Below are 25,077 nucleotides of genomic sequence, written 5' to 3'. Positions count from 1 at the left end.
GAAATTTAATTTTGCCTGTCGGATCTTGCCAATGGGGCGGATCTTTAATAGGCGCCTGGCGGCGGCGACATCGGGGGTCGCTCATCCGCTGCATTTTATCCGGCTTACCCGGCCCTTACGGGCCGATTTGGCTGTCTGGGACTCCTTTTTGGCCTCCTATAATGGCAGGTCTTACTGGCAGGCCCCGGAGGTCTCTAATGCGGACCTCCATTTGTTTACCGATGCGGCGGGTTCTGCCGGCTTTGGAGCCATTCTAGGGGCTAGGTGGTGCGCTGACTCGTGGCCGGAGTCCTGGTATGCGGCGGGGCTCACTCGGAATCTGGCGTTTCTGGAGCTCTTCCCAATCTTGGTAGCATTGGAGGTATGGGGTTCCCTGCTGGTGGATAGGCGGGTGGTTTTCCATTGTGACAACTTGGGTGTAGTCCAGGCTATCAACCAGCTGTCTGCATCTTCCCCCCCCCGTGGTTCGCTTGCTCCGACGCCTAGTGCTGCGCTGTCTGGAGCTGAATGTGTATTGTAGGGCTGTGCACATCCCGGGTGTGCGTAATGTGATGGCCGATGCTCTCTCTCGTTCACAGTGGGACGTGTTTCGGGCCGTGGCTCCACAGGCCGAACTGGAGGGTGTCCCGTGTCCGGCAGAGATGTGGTCCTTGGGTCTGGCAGACTGATGGAGCTGGTCCGTGGGTCGGTCACTGCGGCAACATGGGACCGCTATAATAAGGTTTGGCGGGAATGGGAAGGGTGGGAGGGAGCCCACGGGGGCTTCCAGGACTCATCCTCTCGTCTGCAGGGTTTGGTTCGGCTCTTGGGGGATTGGGAGGCCGCAGGACTGTCGCCCTCGGCCATTTCGGCTCGCTTGTCAGGACTCAGCTTCCTGTTTAAGTTACGGGGTTGGGAGGACGCTACTAAGGCGTTCATTGTGCGGCAGGCACTAAAAGGCTTGAGACGGGGGAGGGTGTCTGTGCCGGACTCGAGGCGTCCTGTCTCGGGCACGCTCCTGACTGCTTTGTGTGAGGCGTTGCACGGGGTTTGCCATTCGGATTTCGAGGTTCGGCTGTTTCGCCTTGCCTTTTCCCTGGCATTCTTCGGCGCCATGCGGATTGGGGAGCTAGTATGCCCCAGCCGGCGGCAGGTAGGGGGGGTGCTATTTGGTGACGTTTCGTGCGTCACTGATCGGATCTCGTTCCGAATCCGCCGCTCTAAGACGGATGTCTTGGGGAAGGGTAAGTGGGTCCGTTTGGGGGCTGTGCCGGGTTCCGGCATTTGTCCCGTGTGGTCCTTTGGGGAATATTGTGCTGTGCACTCTTCTCCTGCGCTGCCTCTCCTGGTGCATGGGGATGGTAGTTTCCTTTCCCATTTCCAGTTTGTTAGGGTGTTTCGTTTGGGGCTGGAAGCAATGGGGTTGGATAGCAGGGAGTTCGGGGGCCATTCCTTCCGTATTGGGGCGGCGACCGAGGCCTCTCGGCTAGGCATGCCAGCGCAGGTGGTTCAGAGGATTGGTAGGTGGGACTCAGGGCGCTATATTTCCTATGTTCGTCCGGCCGGTTTATTTATTTTATTTTTTATTTTTTGTAAATCTTTATTTTTGCAGTGCTTATAGAAATTACATGCTTACGTATGGTACCCTAACGGCATTCCATACGTAGGTTTCAAAACATTTGTTACATAGGGTAATAGATGAACAGAGCACTTTTTTTTTTTTTTTTGTTAATACAAATGAATATCAATCAGTTAAGAGCATTAATTTAACATTTACGTTGAGTGTCCTCGCTTTAGATGGGTGAACCTGCTTTACTACGTTTGCTATTGTAAGTACTGATGTCACACTATGGGTATTACATTAAAGGTATAGTATGGCTCATAAGATTCTGCAGTGTTGGCTACTGGAAAACACGGTAAAACTACACCATAGGTTACATGCAGTTTAAAGACACGCTTATATGGGAGATCACGTTAAGCTAGCTGGCAAAAGCATCTCTGCAGCCCAGATAACATTATACCATGCGGTAAGCAGGGAGACAAGAGTGGTAGCAGGCTTCTTTATGGTAGCCCCTCCAGAATCAGTGAGGGGTGGCATAACTGGTTAACTAAAGCGTGAGTTGGTGAGAGTTCCTGCAGGGGGACGTAGAGAGAACAGGTATTACTAGTCCACAGAACAGTCCCATTTGGCCCATGCCGATTCCTGGCTTGTAGGTCTTAGGTGTCAGTCCGCTGATGTGCGCCCCGGGTCCGCTGATGGTCGCTGTGGGCTGGCGTCGCTACGCCGCGTTCCCTTTGGTGGCTGCCCTGCTGTCTAGGGCCGCTGGTCTTCGGCCTGAGGCCTGTGTAGGTGCTCTTGCCTTTTGCCATTGGGCCCATCACCAGGTCCGTGGGCCCAGGGTTCCGCTGGGTCGGTACAGTAGTCGGTCAGTTGTTCGGCTAAAGGTATCAGTGCCGAAACAGCAGGAGTTTCCCCGGCTTCTCCCTGGGTGTATGGCAGGCTGTGGGGGGGAAATTCCTCCCCTGTGAGCGCCCGGCTCAGAAGAAGAGTGAGCGGGCCTCTAAACGGTGGCATGCATAGGTGTGGTAGTTGGAGGGTGACATAAGTCAGGGGCATCTCTGGGTGTGTAGGACCCCGTGTGGCATTACCCCTCATGCAGGAATACAGGAAGGCTGTTGGTCGGCCTGTGCTCGAGGTAGCTTGCTGTGCTCGCATGGCCACCGCCATCTGGTGTGCTGGTCGCGGGTTACCCGTTATCCGTGTCTCCGAGGGTAGAGGAGTCTGGCTCGGTTTGGACCGGGATCACCCCCCCGGTCCGGTGGGGGGGAAGCAGGACCGGATCCGCCGGCTCTTCACGTCGGGCGGGATAGTGCTGCGGCGGCCGTCCGCTTCACTCACCGCCAGCATGGGTCTCGCCTGGTGCAGCGGGTCCCATCCTCCGAGGGACTAGAACTGCGGGAGCAAGCCTCACCTCAGCTCGGCAGCCCGGTTACATCGAGGGTCGCAGGTAAGTAGTTGCCGGGATTTCCCCTTAAAAGTGCGTTTTATTGGCTTTTTGTGGGCTATTTGCGGCCCTATGTGCAGGAGCTGAGCTGTCCTGCGACCGCTCAGCTCGGCGGCCCGGCCCCGCCCCCGTCCGGCCGGTTTATTGACGTGATTTCTTTCCACAGTTTCTGTTCCCCCCAGGATCTGGATCGTCGGACACTCTTATGTTTACTGGGCTGGGCAGCGGGCGGCGGTTCGGCCTGGAGGTTCGAGGTTGGGTTTCTCGCCTTCCGAAGCGGAAGTTCGATGGCTCGGGGCGCGGGGTATGAGGTGGTCACGGCTCCTTCCCGAGTTGGTACGGCTGTCTATGCTCCTGGGTGCGCCGAGTGTCCTGGTTATCCACCTGGGGGGAATGATCTGGGTTCGGTGCCCATTTGGGATTTGATCTCGGAAGTGAAGCGGGACTTGGCCCGCATCTTGGTTTTGTTCCCGGGCGTGCGCTTAATCTGGTCTAAAGTTGTCGCCCGCAACTATTGGCGTGGCGCCAGGAGTCAAAGTGCCATGGAGCGTTGCCGGCGCAAGCTGAACAGGCGGGTTTCCCAGTTCGTTTTGGGGGCTCATGGGCTCCCGGTCCGTCATATGGTTTTTGAACGGGAGGCGGCTCATTTTTTTTGCAGGGACGGTGTACATCTCACGGAGGTCGGGCTCGACCTTTTTATGTTTATTTTTTTTTTTTTTTTATTCTTTATTTTTGCAGTGCACATGAGAAACATACAGGCACATGGTACCCCAAAGGCAATCCACATGCATATTTCAAAACAAAGAATACATAGCATAGAGAGCATTAGGGTATAGTAGTACGGTGCACTATTTTTTATATATATATATGAACACGCTTAAATCACGCTGTTTAGGCATTGTATAAATTGAGATTCTATTAACATCACGAGAAAAAACAGGAAGATAGCTTTGCAATAGAATTATCAGTTGCTGCCCACGTTAGGTTAAACAACACAAATTGTTTTGTCTTTTAAAAAAGGACATGAAAACAACAGCGTGTGTATCATTAGCATTTTACATTAAGCATGCTAGGCTAGTAGTGAGTATGTCAGATTTAGTTACACTTAAATGTGTGGTAGGCTGAAGTTCTCAAGATTGCGTACATGTGCTGATTTCAAGTAAACTAGACGCTAGTTAGTCGTAATATGCAATATGTACAGTTGTAGTCAGCCTGATCTAGTAGTCATACACATACAATTCCTGCCGACTCTAGATAGTGACGAAATTAAACTTAGTCTAGCTAAAAACAGATTGTACACAAGTATTGAGATTTAGCCTTGCAGGCGAATTTAGTTACAGGATAAATGAGGGCATTACCACCCAGAGGAAGTCCACCGGCTGCAGATTATGTGCGCCTATTAGCGGGCTTAGCGTTGTGCCCAGAGTCCTATGGTCACCCAGTGCTTGTCGCCAGCAGGTCTCACTGTGGCCAGATGTCAGAGTCTTGCGGTGGGGGTTCGGTGCGGTAGATCTCTGGGCGTGATGGGAGTCGTTGAGGTGGGTTATTTATCCGGGGTAAGGCTGCTCTCCTGCTCTTTGTTTCGGCTGCATTCGTGGTTCCGCTGTTCTGTGCTGGTAAACGGGCAGTTCGATTCACCGCCATCTTTCCTGGCTGTCGCAGGGTTGTTGGTAGCTGTGGGTCGTGCGGTGTGTGTAACTTGAGGCAGGCTTCCATTTAGGCCTCTGCTGCTGCTCGCCTGTCTCGTGGCGTGTGCAGGTTTAAGGTTGCCTGTTGGGCAGCGATGAGGCAGAGCCACCAGTTCCTCTGGTCTCATGAGCCCGTGCTTGTCGGTCACGCTGAGTGTTTCGGGCTCCGCTGGAAGGAAGGCCCCTCTGAGGACTCCGGCGCACGCGGCAGCCGCCATCTTAGGTGGTGCAGTCGGGCCCTCGAGTGTGGTTGCGGTACCTTTGAGCTCCGGTGGTCAGATCTCCGGGTGGGGACCGGGATCACCCCCCCCGGTCCATGGGGGGGGAAACAGGGCCGGGTCCGCCCAGGTTCATGCTCCAGGCTAGGCGCTGTATGGCAGGATAGTGGGGCGGCGGCCGTCCGCCCCACTCACCACCGGAGAGGGCCCCAGATGGGACCACGGAGTATTCTCCTCCAGGGGACTGCAGCTTGGTAAGCCAGCCTCTCCCTGGTTTCAGCCGGCCTTCTGCTTTGGTCAGTGTTGCTGTCGGTCAGTTTTTTCTGGCGAGAAATGTAGGTTTTTAATGGTTTTTGAGTTGTGTAGCAGGAGCTTCTCTTGCCTGCGACCGTCCAGCCAGGCGGTCCGGCCCCGCCCCCCGGGCTCGACCTTTTTAATCTCGCCCTACAGGAGGCGGTGGAGCAGGCCATGGCTGGTTTTGGTGGGGTTCCCCGCTGATTTAGGGGTAAAACAGCGGGTCTGGTGGCGGGGGTATGTCCTTGCCAATTAAGTGTGGTTATGTTAAGGATGGAATAAGTTCCTCATGTTTACAGGTCTCAGCCTCCCCTGCTTCAAAAGGTTTAACTTTAGGTTGCCTGAGGTCTCGTGCCCATCGAGCGTGGATAAGGTCGGCTGATGGCAGGCATTGGATTATGTTTTTTATGACGGGGGGGGAGGTGAGAGGCAGTGGTGTTTAGGAGCCACTGCAGGTTTGTATTGGCAAGGACGGGGGCTTCTCTGTATAGCACTGTATGTTGAGTTGTTATTTATATATATATGTTATTTATGTTTTGTTGCTAACAATTTCGTTACAGAAAGAAGAGTTTAATATATGGAGTTATGGGTGTGTTATACAGTAATTTATTTATGTTATAATAAATGCTGTGGCCTGTTCATCCATACCACGTTGTCTGTCGTTATTGGGGGGAGGTTGAATGGGGTTAATTATGTTTATGCTTCATCGTAATTCCCCACTACGTACATACAAGATATGTAGCTTGACATACAGGCATAATGGCTTTGTAAAATAAAATTAGTTTACATAAAACATAGTCTGTAGAGAGCCCTTAAAGGTACACTATAGTCACCAGAACAACTACAGCTTAATGTATTTGTTCTGGTGTGTATAATCATATCCATCAGGCTTTTTGCAGTAAACACTGTCTTTTCAGAGAAAATGCAGTGTTTACATTACAGCCTAGGGGTACCTCCACTAGCTATTCCCCAGATGGCTGTAACAGGTGCTTCCTGGGGCAGTGCTGCACAGTGTACAGCACTGACATTCAGTCTCTCCACCCTCTGCATGAAGACATTGAACTTTCCTCATAGAGATGCATTGATTCAATACATCTCTATGAGGAGATGCTGATTGGCCAGGGCTGTGTTTGACTTGTGTGGCTCTGCCACTGATCTGCCTTCTTGACAGTCTCAGCCAATCCTATGGGATAGCATTGTGATTGGTTCAGAGATTCACTTCTGAAGATGTCAGCCAAGCAGGCAGATCAGGAACAGAGGCAGCAGCAGCCTTGAATACAAGTAAGATTCTGCTATATTTAGGGAGATCAGAGGGGGCTAGATGGCGGTTTTAACACTGTAGGGTAAGGAATACATGTTTGTGTTCTTGACCCTATAGTGTTCTTTTAAAAAGGACGTTTACCCCGTTCCCCGGTAAGCAGTCAAACCATTTGTGAACAGTTTGCTAATTGCTTGGTTCTTTCCAGGAACCCATGGTCCTCAATCCACTTTAGCTATATCAATTTTGAGCAAGTTTGAAAAGAATTTCAGATTGTCAGGTGATGTCCAGTCAATAAATGTTTTCAACATTGCAAAGCTGCTGAGAATATCCTTCATCTTGATGCTGCCTGCCTCCCAACGTTGTCTAGTCTGTCCCCCTGACTCAGAACAGTTGGAAGGTATGGGACAGAAATAAAATGAATGTGCAGCACTAAAATGATGTAAATGTGAGTAGGACGTTTATTTGGGGGAACACAATTCGCGTGTAGGCTTGATACCGGAGAAACTGACGGAAGCCAAGCACAGAGAGATGGACACAGGTTTCTTCAGGAAGGAAGAGATTCTTTATTGGATCACCGATCGGGACTCAGAGGGACTAACGTCACCAAAATACAGCAAGTTCTGAGCCCCGGACAATAGTGCAGGCTCCTTATATAGGCATATAACTCCTCCCATATTAAGCTCCACCCGCACATTCTCTTAACCAATCAACACAAATAAGAATTAACTTCCTGTTTGACCGCATGGCTTGTCCAGCACAATGGAGGAGGGGGAATACTACATCCTGTATTCTTGCACATGCTCCGTACACTACTGATCGTATCTTGCCTCGTGCAACCAACTGATCGATACGTCAGCATATGCACGTACACATGCCACGTGGTAATCTCGGCCTACTAAATTTATTTTTACCGAGATTCCACCACATTCCCCCCTTTGATGCCTCTTGATATTTTACAATTACTTGAGGCATCACTTAACCTTGGTTTGCTTACACCGCAAGTTACCTTGAACCAGACCAGACTTATCTTATGATGTGAATATTTTAACACTCATCTTCCTGCATTGGTTCTCCCTGATCTAAAGCCTTGTACTTATAAATCGCCATTATCTGTGCAGCAGCCTTCCTCTCTGCTATACTTCCTATCAGGCTTTGCACAGACCTGACTACTAGGGGTATAAGACACGGCAGGAGTAGACACAACATTAAAATTAGTAGGACTCCACCTACCACTGCCTTAAGCCCTCCAAACCACTCATACCAGCTACCAAACCAACTACTTGGATTATACCCTTTCCATACCTGAGTAGGCACATGCGCTAGTTTAACCATATGGCTAGTAAGCTCAGCTATTGCTTGCCCTTCGTTGTCTATTTGAAGACAGCAATTGCTTAGGTTAAACTTCCCACATACACCTCCCTCTACTGCCAAAAGGTAATCCAAGGCTAATCTATTTTGGTAGACTGCCGTCCTCATCCTGGTGTTATGCTTCGCTAGAAGATTGAGCGCTTGTGATGTTTCGTTAGTAATAATCTCAACCACCGCCTGTAACCTTATAATACGGTTGAGCATATAAATAGGGGTTCTGTAACCAAAGGTACCATCTTCAGCCCACGTGGCTGGCCCATAATAATCTATAATACGCTGGGGAGGCCATTCATTATCTTCCCAGGTGCCTATCTCTATGGGTCCCCTTTTCTTCCTATGATTCACATCATACACTTTAACACCTAAAGTCTCACCTGTTTCAATAGGTAACAAGAAGAAGGATGGTTTGAGCATACCCAACACACATGCCCCTTCCCAGTCCTGTGGCAACTCCGAATAGGCTTTCTTACCACAGATCCAGTACAAATTTGCTGGGGCTCTCCAGGTAGATGTGATGGATAGATCAAACCACACATCCTTTAAATTGGCGTATCTAGCAAACGGGTTTAATGGTTCTGAGACATTTGAAGCCGACCACCAAGTTGTATTCTTTGTATCATCATCATAAGCTTTTTGCCCTAGACAAGTTAATTCTCCTACAGAAGTATTATACATTATTCCTTTCCTTGCTATGCAAACATAACCTATGATGGAGGTCTTTAATCTCCACTCAGATTTACCTCTAACACTCATATGATAATCGGCTTGTGTAGATATTAATTGGTCAACTGCCTCAGAACCGGACATTACCTCCTTTGCTTCCCAAGGCCATTGGTCTCCCATGTTAGTACCTCCACACACATAGCAGTTGGTAACATTAAGACTACCGGCAATACTTTCGGCTAAATCGATGAACAGGTTTTTAGCATTATGGGGGATCTTATTATCTATACTCATCTCTTCATAAAAGGAATGGTATACTTGATGAGTTTGGGAGGATACCGTATCAGTCTCTATCCCTATAAACAATAATGTCCCAGGATCTAAACCCGTCCCGTATATCTGAAACCCAAATAAATTGCCATATTTGTCTAAGAACTTGTCGGGGTTATTTATAAGTATATGGATGGGATTACATTCCATAGACCTACAATATGGGCTAGTCGGCAACTTAGTCACTATCATGTCTTTGTCTACTGTCTGTCCCCAAGTCGCCCACCCCACACAAGACCAATATGGGCAAAAGTTATAGTCTTTATTTGGGCATCTAGGACTTACATATTTATTTTTACTACTGGGACAAATATATTTATCATTAGACCCATACGTCCTCTCCCATCTAAGATCCCCGCATACATTCCACGGCTTTCTACCACTTGATATCGCTTTACACGCATCAAATAGCAGAACACCCGAAGAATGTACGGATTCTAACACCGTCTTATTAATTAGGGTCCCCTGAGGATCTCCATTCCTGAGAGTCAACCAAATTGTACGAGGTTGATACTCCGGACTGAAGCACTTAGGTTCTCCTACTCCTAAATGGCACACACTATAGTCTATATTTAAGTATCTACATCTCGATACATCTCCTTTACACTCGTATTGTGAATGCCAAATTAGGGTTTGGGAAATATGGTTACCTGTTCTCGTAGTCTTAATGCATACCTCACAGCTAGGAGTGTCGGTACCTCTACCTTCCTGAATATAAAAACACATATAAATAAACAATATCAAAAGCACATCTTTCGCCGTCATCCTCAGTCTTCGTCCGTGCGATGGAGCCTCAGCTTCCAGGATGTGAGGGCTGCAGGGAATGGAGTTCTGCTCGTCTTCACAGGTGTCCCTTCGAGACTTTCCTGGCTTATACACTATGTGTTGGTAAGCGGACAGGCTTTATTATGGCCTTCTCACTCACACCTGTAACAATAAAATTTGTAATCCACACGATTCCTCGTTACTCCGACTGAGTAGTGCGTTTTAACCGGATCTTGCAGGGATTCTCTGGATCTGCTGTAACTTGCCAAGAATCGACTGCTGCTGGCTTAACCCTGGAGTGATGTATCCACGGAGTCACTTCTGCTACTTTTATCGCTGTAGGGGTAGACAAAAGAACAACATAAGGACCTCTCCACTTGGGCCCTAACGGTACATTATTCCACTCTTTAATCCACACTTGATCTCCTGGATGATAACTATGAACAGGGGGATAAATATTCACAGGTAATCTATCTTGTACCCATTTCTGTACCTCCTCCATAGTCTTACCCAACTCTACAACCTGCTGCCGGGTAATTCCTTCTCCCAACTGACTCAAATCCCCCCTTAAGTTACCAAGTACGGGAGGTGGTCGCCCATACATAATTTCAAAAGGAGAGAGGCCCATCCTTCTGGTAGGGGTACTGCGGATTCGCAATAGGGCTATGGGTAAGAGAACGTTCCACTTAAGTTGGGTTTCCTGACACATTTTAGCCAACTGGTTCTTTATAGTTCTATTCATTCTCTCTACCTTACCAGAACTCTGGGGTCTATATGCAGTATGAAGCCTCCACTTTATACCAAGCATATGAGTCAGTTGTTGTAGGCACTGATGAACAAAAGCTGGACCATTGTCCGATCCTATAGAACAGGGTAGTCCATATCGGGGTATTATTTCTCGTAGCAGGAATCTTACAACTTCTCCTGCTTTCTCTGTACGAGTAGGACATGCTTCTACCCAGCCTGAATAGGTGCACACAATTACCAGCAGGTAACGATGTCCACCCGATTTAGGCATCACTGTAAAGTCTATTTGTAGATCGGACATGGGGAGTCCCCCCATAAACTGGACTCCTGGTGGCTTTACTGGTCCTTGTCTTGCATTATTTTTAGCACACGTTACACATCTTCGTACAATGGCCTGAGTCAAGTTGGACAATCTTGGTATGTAGAAATGTTTTCTGAGAGATTCTTCAGTACTGTCTCTCCCAGAATGTGTCCCGTTGTGATAATTTTGGACAATTTCTACCGCTAGTGATGCTGGGATGACTATTCTTCCATCTTCTAGCTGATACCACTTGTTCTCCAAATACTTTCCCGGTTCAGTCTTTAACCACTCCTCTTCTTGAGCTGTATAAACTGGAGTCCATTGGGACAGTGGAGTTGGTATAAGAGCAGCTATATGCCCCACATACTCCTGTCTTCCTGATTCAGCAGCACGCTTAGCTGCACTATCTGCCATCCGATTTCCCTTGGTTACATCACCATCTCCTCTCAGATGCGCTCGACAATGTATGATACCGACTTCTTTCGGCTCCCACACTGCTTCCAATAGTTGTAGGATTTCAGCTGCGTATTTGATTTCTTTGCCTTCTGAATTCAGTAGTCCTCTTTCTTTATACAAAGCTCCGTGAGCATGAGTGGTTAAAAACGCATACTTAGAGTCCGTATAGATATTCACTCTTAAACCTTCAGCCAATTGTAACGCTCGTGTTAGTGCTATTAATTCTGCCTTTTGTGCTGATGTTCCTTTCGCCAGTGGCCGAGCTTCTATCACCTTGTCTATTGTTGTTACTGCATATCCTGCATAGCGGATCCCTTCTTTCACATAACTACTGCCGTCGGTATAATATTGAACATCGGGGTTCTGGATGGGAAAATCACGAAGATCTGGTCTACTTGAGAATACTTCATCCATTACTTCCAAACAATCATGTTGACTTTCAGTAGGTTGTGGCAAAAGGGTAGCTGGATTTAAGGTGTTTACAGTCTCTAAATGCACTCTTGGGTTTTCACACAACATTGCTTGATACTTGGTCATACGGCTATTACTAAACCAATGATTTCCTTTGTAATCCAACAACGTCTGTACTGCATGTGGGACTCGTACATAAAGTTCTTGACCCAGAGTGAGTTTATCGGCTTCAGCTACTAGCAGGGCGGCTGCAGCTACGGCTCTTAGACAAGGTGGAAGTCCGCTGGCCACTGCATCCAATTGCTTAGACATGTAGGCAACAGGTCTTTGCCATGATCCCAAGTACTGTGTCAATACTCCCACAGCCATTCTTCTTTGCTCGTGTACATATAAGTAGAATGGTCGTGTGTGATCAGGTAGACCTAATGCTGGGGCACTCATCAAAGCCTTCTTCACATCTTCAAATGCCGTTTGCTGTTCTTGGGTCCATAGGAAGGGGTCGTGCTCTGTACCTTTGATAGCTGCGTACAGAGGTTTTGCTAGTATCGCATAGCTGGGAATCCATATCCTACAGAAGCCTGCTGCCCCCAAGAATTCTCGCACTTGTCTTCTATTCTTGGGTATTGGTATTTGGCAGACAGCTTCTTTTCTCTCTGGCCCCATAATTCTTTGACCTTCAGAGATATGGAATCCCAGATACTTGACAGTTGGCAAACACAACTGAGCCTTCTTTCTAGACACCTTGTATCCTGCCTTCCAGAGAATGTGCAGTAGATCGTGCGTTGCTTGCTGACAGATTTCTTTTGTAACTGCTGCTATCAACAAGTCATCTACATATTGTAACAAGACACACTCTCCTGGGATGGACTCGAAATCCAGTAGATCTTGACTTAGGGCTGAACCAAATAGGGTAGGTGAATTTTTAAACCCTTGGGGTAGTCTTGTCCAAGTCATTTGGCGTTTTGAGCCCGTTACAGCGTTCTCCCATTGGAAAGCGAAAATACATTGACTTTCTGCGGCAATTCGGAGGCAAAAGAAGGCATCTTTGAGATCTAAGACTGTGAAGTAAGTAGCCCCGCCCGGAATTAAAGCAAGCAGGTTATATGGATTGGGTACAACTGGATGTATACTAACAACCGCATCATTGACTGCTCTCAAGTCCTGCACAGGTCGATACTCATCTGTACCGGGCTTTTGAACAGGCAGCAATGGGGTGTTCCAGGGGGAAGTACAGAATTTTAGGATACCATACCGTATGAACTTATCCAGATAGGATTGGATGTTCTTCTTAGCCTTCTGCGGGATGTGGTATTGTCTTAGGCTCACTGGATAAACCCCAAGTTTCAGTTCAATTTTTATAGGTGGAATATTGCGGGCCAGTCCTGGTGGGTTGTTCTCTGCCCAAACTCCTGGTATGTTAAATAATGTCTCATCACTCCTAGGGTTTTGGCTAGTCAACGCTGTATAAAGTCGCCACTCTTCTTCCTTTGGTACAGATAATGTCATGATACCTGAAGGTCCATTAAACTTTAAAGATGTTGTTCCATTTGGTAGGAACGTAATCTGCGCTTGTAATTTTGATAGCATATCACGTCCCAGCAATTGGACTGGACATTCAGGCATATAAAGGAATTGATGTTTTATTACGTGGCCTCCCAATGTACAGAGTCGACTTTTAAGAACCGGTTTTTCAGCACTTCTTCCAGTTGCTCCTATCACAGTAATAGTCCTTCCAGATGGAGGAGCAACTAGATTAGTCACCACTGAATGTTCAGCACCAGTGTCGATCATGAACGCACTCCTTTTTCCCCCTATTGATACATCGACCATAGGCTCCGCTCGACCAAGGGGGATGGAGCCCGGTCGGTATCAATAGTCCTCCATGACCGTGTCAGCCAATCCTACGAAGTCCCTACCTTCTCTATCGCGGGACCTTTGCGCTGCTGGAATATACCTGTCTTCCCTAACACTTCCTCTGTTCCCATTACTCCCTCTATAACCATTACTCCCTCCGGGGCCTCCTCTACCTCTCGCTCTGCCTCTAAAGTTTCCGTAGCCTGCCCTGGGTTGGTCTCTCTCGTACTGCTCTCTTTGCGGACATTCGTTCCTCCAATGCCCTTCTTCCTTGCAATACGCGCACTGATCCCTACTCAAAGGCTCCCTACTCCATCTATTATTGCCTCTATCTGGGCCCCGTTTATCTACGCCTGCGATCGCTACCGCTAGCATATCAGCCTTTCTACGCATCTTGCGCTCTTCCTCTTTCTTACTTTCTGTATCCCTGTTCATATAAACCTTATTCGCTACCTCCATTAGTTGGGTGATTGACATACCTGCAAACCCTTCTAATTTTTGTAGCTTGCGCTTAATATCTCCGTAAGCTTGGCTGACAAAGGCGGAGTTCACCATTCGGGAATTGTCTGCGTCTTCCGGATTAAAGGGGGTATACAAGCGGTATGCCTCCAATAATCGGTCATAAAAGACACTGGGCGCTTCATCGCTTTTCTGAATCACCTCAACTGTCTTCGACATGTTAATAGCTTTCTTTCCTCCGGCTTTCATGCCAGCAATTATAGCGTCTCTATAGGCTCTGAGTTGAACCATATCAGCACCATTTACGTTCCAATCGGGATCGGTGTTGGGATAATGTGTTGCGGCCCATGCTGATGGATTAGCTTGGTTTAAAGTACGGGCTTTATCCTCTAATGCTTTAATGGCTGCTTGATTAATCCTTGTCCTTTCCTCATTGTTAAATAAAGTCATTAATAACTGCTGGCAATCAGCCCATGTCGGGTTATGTGTCTGTACTATTGAGGTGAACAGATCAGTCATAGCTTGTGGTTTCTCGGTATACGAGGAATTGTGGGTCTTCCAATTTAAAAGGTCGGTTGTAGTAAATGGGACATATACGAAGACAGGGTCAGCGTGTGCCATTTGACCTGCGGCATCGATATAGGCTGACCCGGGATTCAGACGAAGAGGCATCTGATAGTGCTTTAATTGTTGGGCACCGGTCAACTGTCGGGTCTGTATGGGGCTACGTGGAGGGGCGTCAGTCATGGGTTCCAGTCGGGGAGAAATAGGGTATGGGGATGTGGGAGCTTGGTTTTGGGAAAAGGTTGTAAATAGAACACTTCGGGTCGAGCTAGATGAAGCTTGACCGGAAGTCTGAAGTGGCGCCAAATCAGGATATTCGTTTTTAATGGGGGTTGGTTCTGATTCCGGAAGGGGAGATTTAGTGCGAGGGGGGGTGGATCCTGTACTGGAGGAGGAAGCGGAAGTGGATGGGGGTAATGAGGGGAGGGCTGCAGGACTTCCTGCGTTTGCGTCACTTCTTCTTAACGGAAAGTAAGGGGGCGGCAAAGGGATCTCGGACTCAGGGGGCGTGTCCAAAATGGGCCTAACACCAGTCCTAGTGGACGAACAAGTCCTAGCTACCATGAGGCGACATTGCTCCTCGTGGCATGTCCGGAGCCATTTTGGCGAGTCATTTACGGCCTGTCTCCAACAATCAACATAAGGAAACTGGCCGTAAAGTTCAGGCCTACCTGATACAGCCACGTGTAAGCGCTGTACCAGAGTTGGATCCAAACTGCCACGTGGCGGCCATGCCGCAACCAAAGTAGGCCACTCCCTAGTACACAAAGTGACCAAACGTACAGGAGACATTTTAACCCCAAAATCACAAGTTTTGAATCCCTTTTTAAAATTCTTCACCATACAACCTAAGGGATCCGGGATCGTTGACTGCGACGCACCCATACTTAACAATGGAACGTCGTCGACAACGAATACTATACACGCGTACTTATTCAACAGTCACACCCGTTTCCTCTGGCAACAGCACCACGTGGTACGGTTACCAAGTGAAACGTACACAATAACACAATAAACACTCAGGGAATTCCCGTACACACACAGCTGTTACACCAGTCACTATATAATCAATATTATGCCCTTTGGCGTAACTATACAGTCACCCACGCTATAATTCTCTATATATGAATTACCCGTCTATAACACACCCCAGTAACATCGTCTTTTACAAATAGCGGTTACAGTACGGTTAGCATAGGTCAAAGCACAAGTTAAGGTCACAATACAATTATTAGTGGTTATGGTGTTAAACATGCAATGGACGACAATGATTAGTACTTATATACAGTGTCAGTAAATATACAGGGTTATGGTACCGTGCACTATAATACAGCAACACACTATTAACACTCTCGCTAGACGGCTGAGCTCGCGCTATCTAACAAGATATACACTTTACTAAACAATCGTTAACACATTTACAATTCCCAACTAAACTATTGGCCAGTACCTTGATGGACTACCTAAAACTATATACACCCGTTTTGGTTAGCCACACTGCCCAATCACCACATATATAGCGAGCTAGAGAACCGAATTTACACAGGCGCCTCTTAGTCGCACTATCAAAAGTCTAGTGGGTTCCAAATTTACACGCCTTCCCACTTAGCCCAGATAGGATGAGAACTAGCGAACCGAATTTACACAGGCGCCGCTTAGTCTCCCGGTCCCTCCGACCTAGCGAACGTAATATACACCCTAGAACGCTAGTCTAGACAAGACACCGGTGTCCGGCTAGGGCTATTTACACCAGGACCCCGCCTGACTAACCAAATCAAACGGTCTGACTAAAGAGCGTTCGATCGAGCGGTGCGCCTTCGCTCCTTCCCTCCGACAGAGGGGGCAGATACACAGATTCAAAACCCCTTTGGGCCTACCGCACAATCGGTATACCCCTAGTGGGTCCTGCCGTCTAAAACAGCAGTTGTCTTACCTCCTCGTTCCTGAACCTGAGTTCACACTCATCGACGGGGACACCCCAGCACTTCTCACGTAGAGGCCGATGATCTCCTGGACAACAGACCAGTGGCGCCGAGACGAAGGGAGGTCCACGCAGAAGTTCAGGGGTGCAGCCGTAGAGAACGTGGGCAAAGATAGACCGTCTCACGCCTCTGCCTCTCAGCTACCGTTGAACGATGAGCTTCCCGGCCAATGCACCAAATGATACCGGAGAAACTGACGGAAGCCAAGCACAGAGAGATGGACACAGGTTTCTTCAGGAAGGAAGAGATTCTTTATTGGATCACCGATCGGGACTCAGAGGGACTAACGTCACCAAAATACAGCAAGTTCTGAGCCCCGGACAATAGTGCAGGCTCCTTATATAGGCATATAACTCCTCCCATATTAAGCTCCACCCGCACATTCTCTTAACCAATCAACACAAATAAGAATTAACTTCCTGTTTGACCGCATGGCTTGTCCAGCACAATGGAGGAGGGGGAATACTACATCCTGTATTCTTGCACATGCTCCGTACACTACTGATTGTATCTTGCCTCGTGCAACCAACTGATCGATACGTCAGCATATGCACGTACACATGCCACGTGGTAATCTCGGCCTACTAAATTTATTTTTACCGAGATTCCACCACAGGCTGACAGGTTGTATTTGTAAGGACCATTTTAGTGTTTGTTTTATTTTAGTATTTGTCTCGGGACTGTGGTTATCCCATTCACATTGAACAACTACTTAGCATGCGGCTACAAGAGGTGCAATCAGTGTGTAGTGTTACTTGTTGCATTTGCAAGGTATAGAACAGACTGACAGCAGTATGGACAAATGTAGGCTCTGGGTCACGTGACATCCAATTTCTATTCATTAAAAACACACTCCTGTTTATTCACTAAATTTGGAATCGTGGAGAATTGACACGATAATTAAAAATGATGGACCAAAATAGCAAAGCTGGTAAAAAAAATTTGAGCTGTCGATATTGTCTACTTGCTATTCTCTTGTTACCTCTCCACAATTCTCTGATAATGGAATATGCCCTTGTGTGTATATATATTTGTGTGTGTAGTGTGAAGGCATGCATATGATTGCATGTCAGAGTGTGTATTGTTAGACTGAATATAGGTGCTTATTTCTGTATGTTATTGTGTAGATTGTGTACATTATGTGCACCTCTCTATGTATTCATAGTGTCAGTGGTATTGTTTGTGTGCATTTGTTACTGAGGTCAGCATGTGTGTGTATACAGGGATGTATTTGTATAGTTCTAATGTATGATGGTAGTGGTGTATTTGTAGTTTCAGAATGCCTGTATGAATGTTAGTATGCACTTGTGTATTATATCTTTTTTTGAAAGCAATGGGTGTTGTTGTGAGTAAATAAAGATAAAGATAAAGAGGGATGACTAAGTATAAAACAAGAGCTAACCAAAAAAGATGTCTCACTAACACCACATAAACATGAAACCAAAAAAGTTATATATATGCATACACACAGATTTACACATTTACAGAGCTTTTCCCTTCTTTTATATATTTTTCATATATACTGTATATGTGTATGTATATGTGTGTGTGTGTGTATATATATATATATATATATATATATATATATATAATCATAGAATGTGACGGCAGATCAGAACCATTCGGCCCATCTAGTGTGCCCAATTTTCTAAATACTTTCATTAGTCCCTAGCCTTATCTTATAGTTAGGATAGCCTTATGCCTATCCCACGCATGCTTAAACTCCTTTACTGTGTTAACCTCTACCACTTCAGCTGGAAGGCTATTCCCTGCATCCACTACCCTCTCAATAAAGTAACACTACCTGATATAATTTTTAAACCTTTGCCCCTCTTATTTAAGACTATGTCCTCTTGTTGTGGTAGTTTTTCTTCTTTTAAATATAGTCTCCTCCTTTACTGTGTTGATTCCCTTTATGTATTTAAATGTTTCTATCATATCCCCCCTGTCTCGTCTTTCCTCCAAGCTATACATGTTAAGATCCTTTAACCTTTTAAAAAAAAAAAATATATATATATATATATATATATATATATATATATATCTTGTTGGTTTTGTGTAGTTGTGAGTAGCATGAAATTGCAAATGTACTTTTTTGTGTTTATTTTTAAGCACTCGGTTTTGTTTCAAATGTATTGTTAGGCGTGTATAATTACATGGTTCTTCTTGTGTGTAATACTAGTGTAAGTGAATGAAGACATGTATCTATTATTTTGATTGCAGAAATGTATATAAGTGGAGTGTGTTCTTTGCATGTGTGAATGCAGGGATGCTTTTGCATGGAGAGTGAATGTATGTGTAAATGCAGGAATGTTTTTGTTTGTGGTTCAGGGAAGTGTCATTGTGTGTGAATGCAGGTGTGTATTTACATTGAATATCAGTGCAATGTGTTGACGTGTGTTTGAAAATAATGTTGAAGTGTGTGAATGCAGGGATGTAGTTCTATGGACCATGAGTCCGAGTATGAATGCAGTTGTGTGTCCGTGCTTCTATGTGCATGTATGTATGATTTTAAATGCATATTTTCCTTCTGAATTACCAATTCTCTAAATTCTCTGTATCTTTTAACTATGGGAGGTATTGAATCACGAGAGCAAGAGGGTTGACTTTTATCTTCTCAATCTACCACCAACCGCTTTGCACTGCCTACCGTGCTGCATGCCAGAAACATAGTTGCCAACTGTCCAATTTTTTATGTGATAGTTCTGTGTTTTGAGCTCCTGTACTGACAAAAGTACACATAAAAAATTGGACAGTTGGCAACTGATAATATTTAAAAGTACAGATCGCAAATTGAAGTGCCAGGTAGATTGCTGAATGGGGTTAGGTCTTGACCTACCTGGCACTTCAATTTGCGATCTGTACTTTTAAATATTATCAATTGCAAACTGAAGTCCCACCAGACAGGATGAGTCTCTTGGCACTATCTGTATGTAGGACCAACACATTAATGAGCTCTCTAGCATTCCTATCTGACTTGTGAGGTTCTCCTACTGACCGACCAATTAATGAATGATAATGAATGATTCAGCAGCAGAAGGGGGGCCCACCAGTAGGCTATCTTACTTATTTCTGCCCAGAAAGATTTTGCTGCTGAGTTAACAACACACAGCTTCTTCTTTACCTCTGTGTCTCTAATGTAGGGAGAGGCTTGCCAGAAGTGGCTGCAGACTCCACAACAGTTCAGACCCAGCCTCCGCCTTCTGCTTACTGCACAGCCTACAGTACAACACTGTAGATGTAGTGATGTCAGGTGTCATTAATACCAGTGATCCATTCCCATCCAATCTGAAGATCCCATAAAGCACAAGCTACAAATCTACAAACCAAATTTCTATGGTATATTGATTGGGAATAATCAAGCCATATTTGGCAAAGGTTTAGTTTTTAAACCATACTTTCTTCAATCCACCATTTGTTTTAGATCTTCCAAAAATTAGTTGAAATCCTAGACATATGCGACAATCGGGACTAATAAGTGAAACTACTTTATTTCGTGACTGTCTGTGACAAGTTATTAAAATGCTTTAATTTATTTAAATATTTTTTTCCCCCCCTAGAAATAAATGTTTGACTTTGACTTCACCGGAACCCTAACCAGAGAAAAACACCTTTGAAAGTCTTTGCAATATATGCGAAGACCCCAGAACGTGACTGATCATCTTTCAGAATACATAGATATCAGAAAACAGCCCGATCTATGTTTAAAATAATAAAAATAAACAAACATATATAGTTTCTATTGGTGCACTTAAATAGAAAGCATTAAGATAGCATGGAAAGGTCTGGATTCTCAGAAAAGTATTGGTTGTTAAGGAGTTAAAACACCAACTTTAGTTAACATTTAACATGTGAAGTTATTCCCGGCATGTACTTTTTGAACAGTAGCTGCTAAATACTATGGAATGTGTCATATGAAATAATCACCAACTATAATAAAGTCATATCTGATATTTTTTTATTTATTTTTTTAGCAGTACTAGTATGAAATGGGTGAAATATTAAAAATATATATATATTCATATTTAATGTTGGGGAATCCATACATTGTAATAAAAGAATGCCTTATCTGTTTGTTTGTTTTTAATAATAAATAAAAAAGCAATACAGCCAATGTATGGTTAAACTTAGAAAACAGGACCTTTTGGTAAAACAAATACAAACAGAATACCCAATCCCTAATACTGGGAAAACAGCTCTGTCACTGGTCTTACTCAGTGAAAGCAGCAGCACACAATTCTACACAACGTTCTGCTGGGAGAGATAGACCTGCAAAACCCCTGCAGCAGCTATTACTCTAATCATAAAGTATGAAAAACCCATGGGCAGTGGGGAAGGGGGGGAGGGACATGAGCACTATTTAAACCCCCGCCCCAGGAGCTAATGGTACCGCCCTACCTGACTCAGCAGCAATGCGGCCGGGAAAGCGGAAGTGACGCGCTAAGCTGAGCGCCTAAGCATGTTCACGCGAGTTCTAAACACCAGAGATCCATATCACCCCTTCTCGTTATGTCTATATCATTATCCTCTGTCACAGTAAGCCTGCCTTGGCCGTGTAGCTTTCTGCTCAACTGTATTGGAGCAGCAGCGATAACGGGGTTGACAGACCTGCTGATTGGTTTGTTTTTTTCCTCTTTTGAAAGGGAGCCGCGGCACGTGCTTCACGTGTCTCTTCTGTTTAGAGCGCGGCCGTAGAACGTGCCTACGTCACTCAGACTATAAATACTGCCAAGCCGGCAAGAGTCCTTCCTCTCTGTAACCCCGGCGTGGAGAACATGGCGCCAGTGAGTGTGAAGCCGAGTGTCCGCTGTGTGTCAGCTCCCTGTCATACCCGGGACACACACACTGTGTTATATGGTCATTATTACACTCCGTTAACAACATTTATTATCAAATATATATATTTTATTCAGTAGTTTCTGTATTTTATGGGGAAATAAGGGAAAGTGGGATCAGATGGAAAAAACCTGGAGTAAAGAGACCCCCCTCCTCCTCCCATCTCCAGACGAATTATTATAATGTGAATAAGGAATCACAGGGTGTATTAATGGTCATATAACCGGTCAGTGTATTCAGATACTCTGTGTATACCATTTATCATGTTACTCTCTCTATACTGTCCGTTTATCATGTTACTCTATACTGTTTATCATGTTACTCTCTTTATACTGTCTGTTTATGATATTACTCTCTTTATACTGTCTATCATGTTAATTAATGACCTTGTTATTGCTCTGTGGTCACTGCTGTATATGAAGTTTTATAAAGTCTAATAAACTATAGGTTTAACAATGCTTCCCTTCATTTCAGTTAAAAGACAAACGCTCCAAGAAGGTGGTGTGCCGGTTCACCCTGGATTTAACCCACCCGGTGGAAGATGGCATCTTCGATTCTGTGAACTTTGTAAGTTGCTTTGGCATGTTCGTATTAAACGCTTTGTTCACTGACTGGTAACTCCTGGTACGCCAGCTGTTATAAACTGACAACCTCGTATGTTCAATAGCCTTAGCACATATATGATTTTTATCATGTCATTCCGGTTAGATTCAAGGGGGAATTCCTGGTCACAGCATTTAAATGTTAAAGCTATTGTAGAAAAAGTACGGCAGAGTGTTTTGCATATTTTAAGTATGTGTTGTTACAACAGCTCTTTTGTCGCCTTGTCAAATCCTATGTTACTTGGTGTGAGACATTGCATTACTTACATCAAATAGACCTGTCCCAGTTTTTGTTTTGTTTTTAAAATCGGTTTCTGGACTCAGACCTAAAGAACAGAAATGGAGATAAAACAAGGTCTTCATAAAGAACTTAACAGTTTTCCGTCAGACGTTGAAAGTAAACTGTGGGCATAATAACTAACCACTATAGCCTTTGCTGTTTTTTTATGGTGCTTTTAAAGGAGCCCTACTTCTCCCTTTGTCTCCTAAACCAAAATTTTCATCTATCTGGTTTGAGGTCTCCAGGAGCCTTAGATGGCTTCCCCTGTTAATGCACATTATTTTATTGCAACACTGGCTTTTAACAGACCACTTTAGACTTTCTTCTATTCTTAAAGGGACACTCTGGGCATCATATCGTTAAAACCATTGTCAGGAGGTCTCTGATGCTTCCTTACTTGTAGAGATTAAACCGTTTGTGAATGGATTAACTTGCAGATAAGGACGTATCAGGGACACCCTGGCACCATACTTTACTTAAATTTCAATAACGTTTTTATTGGGCCCAAAGTTGTTTATTTTTTTATTACTGGTGTACAAACTGAGCTCTATAGTATTTTAGATGTACTTTTGAATTTGTTTTCTGTCTCCTAATATGACTTTTAACTAGGGTTACCTTCCCTAGTTCGTACCTAGGGTTTTCTTCCCTAGTGTCCATACTTGTTTGTTCTTCTCAAAATAGGAACAATTTCTCAAGGAGAAGGTGAAAGTCAATGGAAAAACTGGAAACCTTGGCAACATTGTTCGTATTGAACGTCTAAAGAACAAGATCACCGTTGTTTCTGAGAAACAGTTTTCTAAAAGGTGAGCTGCCAGTTTTATTTCCACATGTAGTTCTACACGCAATATATCAGTAGTGGGCTTTTGTAGAATGCAAACTTGTTCCCAATACAGTCCTTCAATGTGCAGTGCTCCTGAAAGTTAAACCAACAATATCATTTTGAAGTGCCTTTTGCTAGAAAAACGTGCCTGTAGTTTATGAATGACCTATAAATTTCCTAGGCATAAACTTCTAATTACTTTGATCATTTTTTTTGCTATTTTACCTGTATTAAGGAATTCCTAGGGTCAGTTTAAAAAAAAAAGCATTTTAAAGACACCATTATGGTGCCATATGTGAAAGAATCTCTTAATGTTTATTAATTTAAGAATAAATGTGTTCCATAACAGGAATGTTGTCAATATAGGCACCCAGACCAAGTCAGCTCATTGAAGTGGTCTAGGTGCAGTGTCCTTATTGCATGTAGTGCTGCAATGTTAAACATTGCAGTTCCAGAAAAACTGCAATGTCTGCATTGTAGCTCTCAGTCTTGTCTCCAGACAGCCACTGGAGGCGCTTCCTGCATCCTAGCAGATCTTTGGTCTGGTAAATGACACTGGACGTCCTCACGCTTTGCATGAGGACATCAGTGTCAGGTTTTTTCCACCTCTGTGGGAAATCATTGATTCAATGCTTTCCTATGGAGAGGTCTAATGCGTGCTGCATGAGCCTTAGCACCCGTCGCAGAGCTGTGGACCAGTGCTGAGGAACATTGGTGCTGGAATCCGGTAAGTAATTTAAGGGTTTTTTTAACACTTTATTCACTGTGAAGGAGGAGGCAGATGGGGCTAGAGAGTGACTGCAGGCTCCGCTCAGATAACTGCTTTGACTGGTTAAGTGCAAAATATACTTTTATTACTGTAAATAAAATAGGAATGTATCAGAACTAGGCTCATTATTTGGAGGTTATTGGTGGTGTATACACTCACTCTTCTTACAATTTGTGCTGCATCTGGAATGGATACCCCATATTTGTAAAAACTAAACCTTCCCTCCCACAGTTGTTCTGGCTTTAATACTGGCCTCATCTTTCAGTGTCTGTAATCCTCTGAAGCTATTTCCTAATCTAAACTGCATTTGCCCATAAAATCTCGTACATATCGGATTTCCCCAGTCTTTTTTTTTTTTTTTTTTTTTCCATCTGCCCTCTAACCACTCACATGCAGTTTTCTAAGTCTTTTTTTAAGCTCACATCCTGTTTCCTTTTGTGCTTATGTACTGTAATATGGAATGTATTGGCAATTGTTATAAATTCTAAATTAACTAGCATTTTGTATTTGCTTAATAGGTACCTGAAGTATCTTACAAAGAAATACCTAAAGAAAAATAACTTGCGTGATTGGCTTCGTGTGGTTGCATCTGACAAAGAAACATATGAGCTCCGTTATTTCCAGATCAGCCAGGAGGATGAAGAGTCAGAATCAGAAGATTAAAGTGGCTTTCTTATTGAAATAAAACTTTAAAAGTACTCTGTTTAAAGTCATTTTGTTTTTTATAATTAGACCATGGTTATAATGCACTGGGTTGATGGTCCTGTGATTTTAACCTCTTAAGGACCAACCTTCTGGAATAAAAGGGAACCATGACCTGTCACACATGTCATGTGTCCTTAAGGGGTTAAAGGAACTCTCCACGCACCTTAAGCACCATCTTTGTAAATTTCCTTGTCACCCTTCTGCTGTTAAACTCCAAATTGTTTTTCAACTTACCTAGCTGCCACATATAGTATTTTCAAGCAGAAAAGCAAAACAGGACCACAATCCTTGGCTGAGGGAGCAATCTTGTCAATCAATCTTTATTGACCCTTGATTGCGATCAGCTCCTCCTGCTAGGCAAGACCAGATGCAACATGGGCAACCGGCGAGATGCAAGTACATTATCAAACTGTGCTGTAACTGTAAAGAGCACTGGACATTATAGCTTAATTTGGATGAAGTTGATGGAGTGAAAGATCCAGGGAACTGACCTAAATGAAGGGTTTAACCCTAGTCTTCAGTCCAGCGCCTGTCACCTCTGCCCAGCTGCTGAAGTCCTCAGTTTTATCAGCTGCTCTCCATTCACAAAACAATTGCAATTTATATGGTGCTAACATTCTGCAGCCATGTAGAATAGTTAAAGGAACACTGTAGTCACCTAAATTACTTTAGCTAAATAAAGCAGTTTTAGTGTATAGATCATTCCCCTGCAATTTCACT

The 25,077-nt window shown here is 44.8% G+C and overlaps 1 protein-coding gene across 1 annotated transcript; it reads left to right on the top strand.

Moving 5' to 3' along the window:
• Nucleotides 1-21,078: 21,078 nt before the first annotated feature.
• Nucleotides 21,079-24,350, top strand: RPL22L1 (ribosomal protein L22 like 1). The gene is made up of 4 exons (XM_063441042.1): nt 21,079-21,129; nt 21,656-21,748; nt 22,745-22,866; nt 24,171-24,350. Exons 1-4 carry the CDS (start codon nt 21,121-21,123, stop codon nt 24,313-24,315), a joined length of 369 nt encoding a protein of 122 aa, XP_063297112.1. The 5' UTR covers nt 21,079-21,120; the 3' UTR covers nt 24,316-24,350.
• The last annotated feature ends 727 nt before the right edge of the window (nt 24,351-25,077 follow it).

Source organism: Pelobates fuscus, chromosome 2 (genome assembly GCF_036172605.1).
Source record: "Pelobates fuscus isolate aPelFus1 chromosome 2, aPelFus1.pri, whole genome shotgun sequence".
Classification (NCBI taxonomy): domain Eukaryota; kingdom Metazoa; phylum Chordata; class Amphibia; order Anura; family Pelobatidae; genus Pelobates; species Pelobates fuscus.
This window is presented reverse-complemented; position numbering and strand designations above follow the sequence as displayed.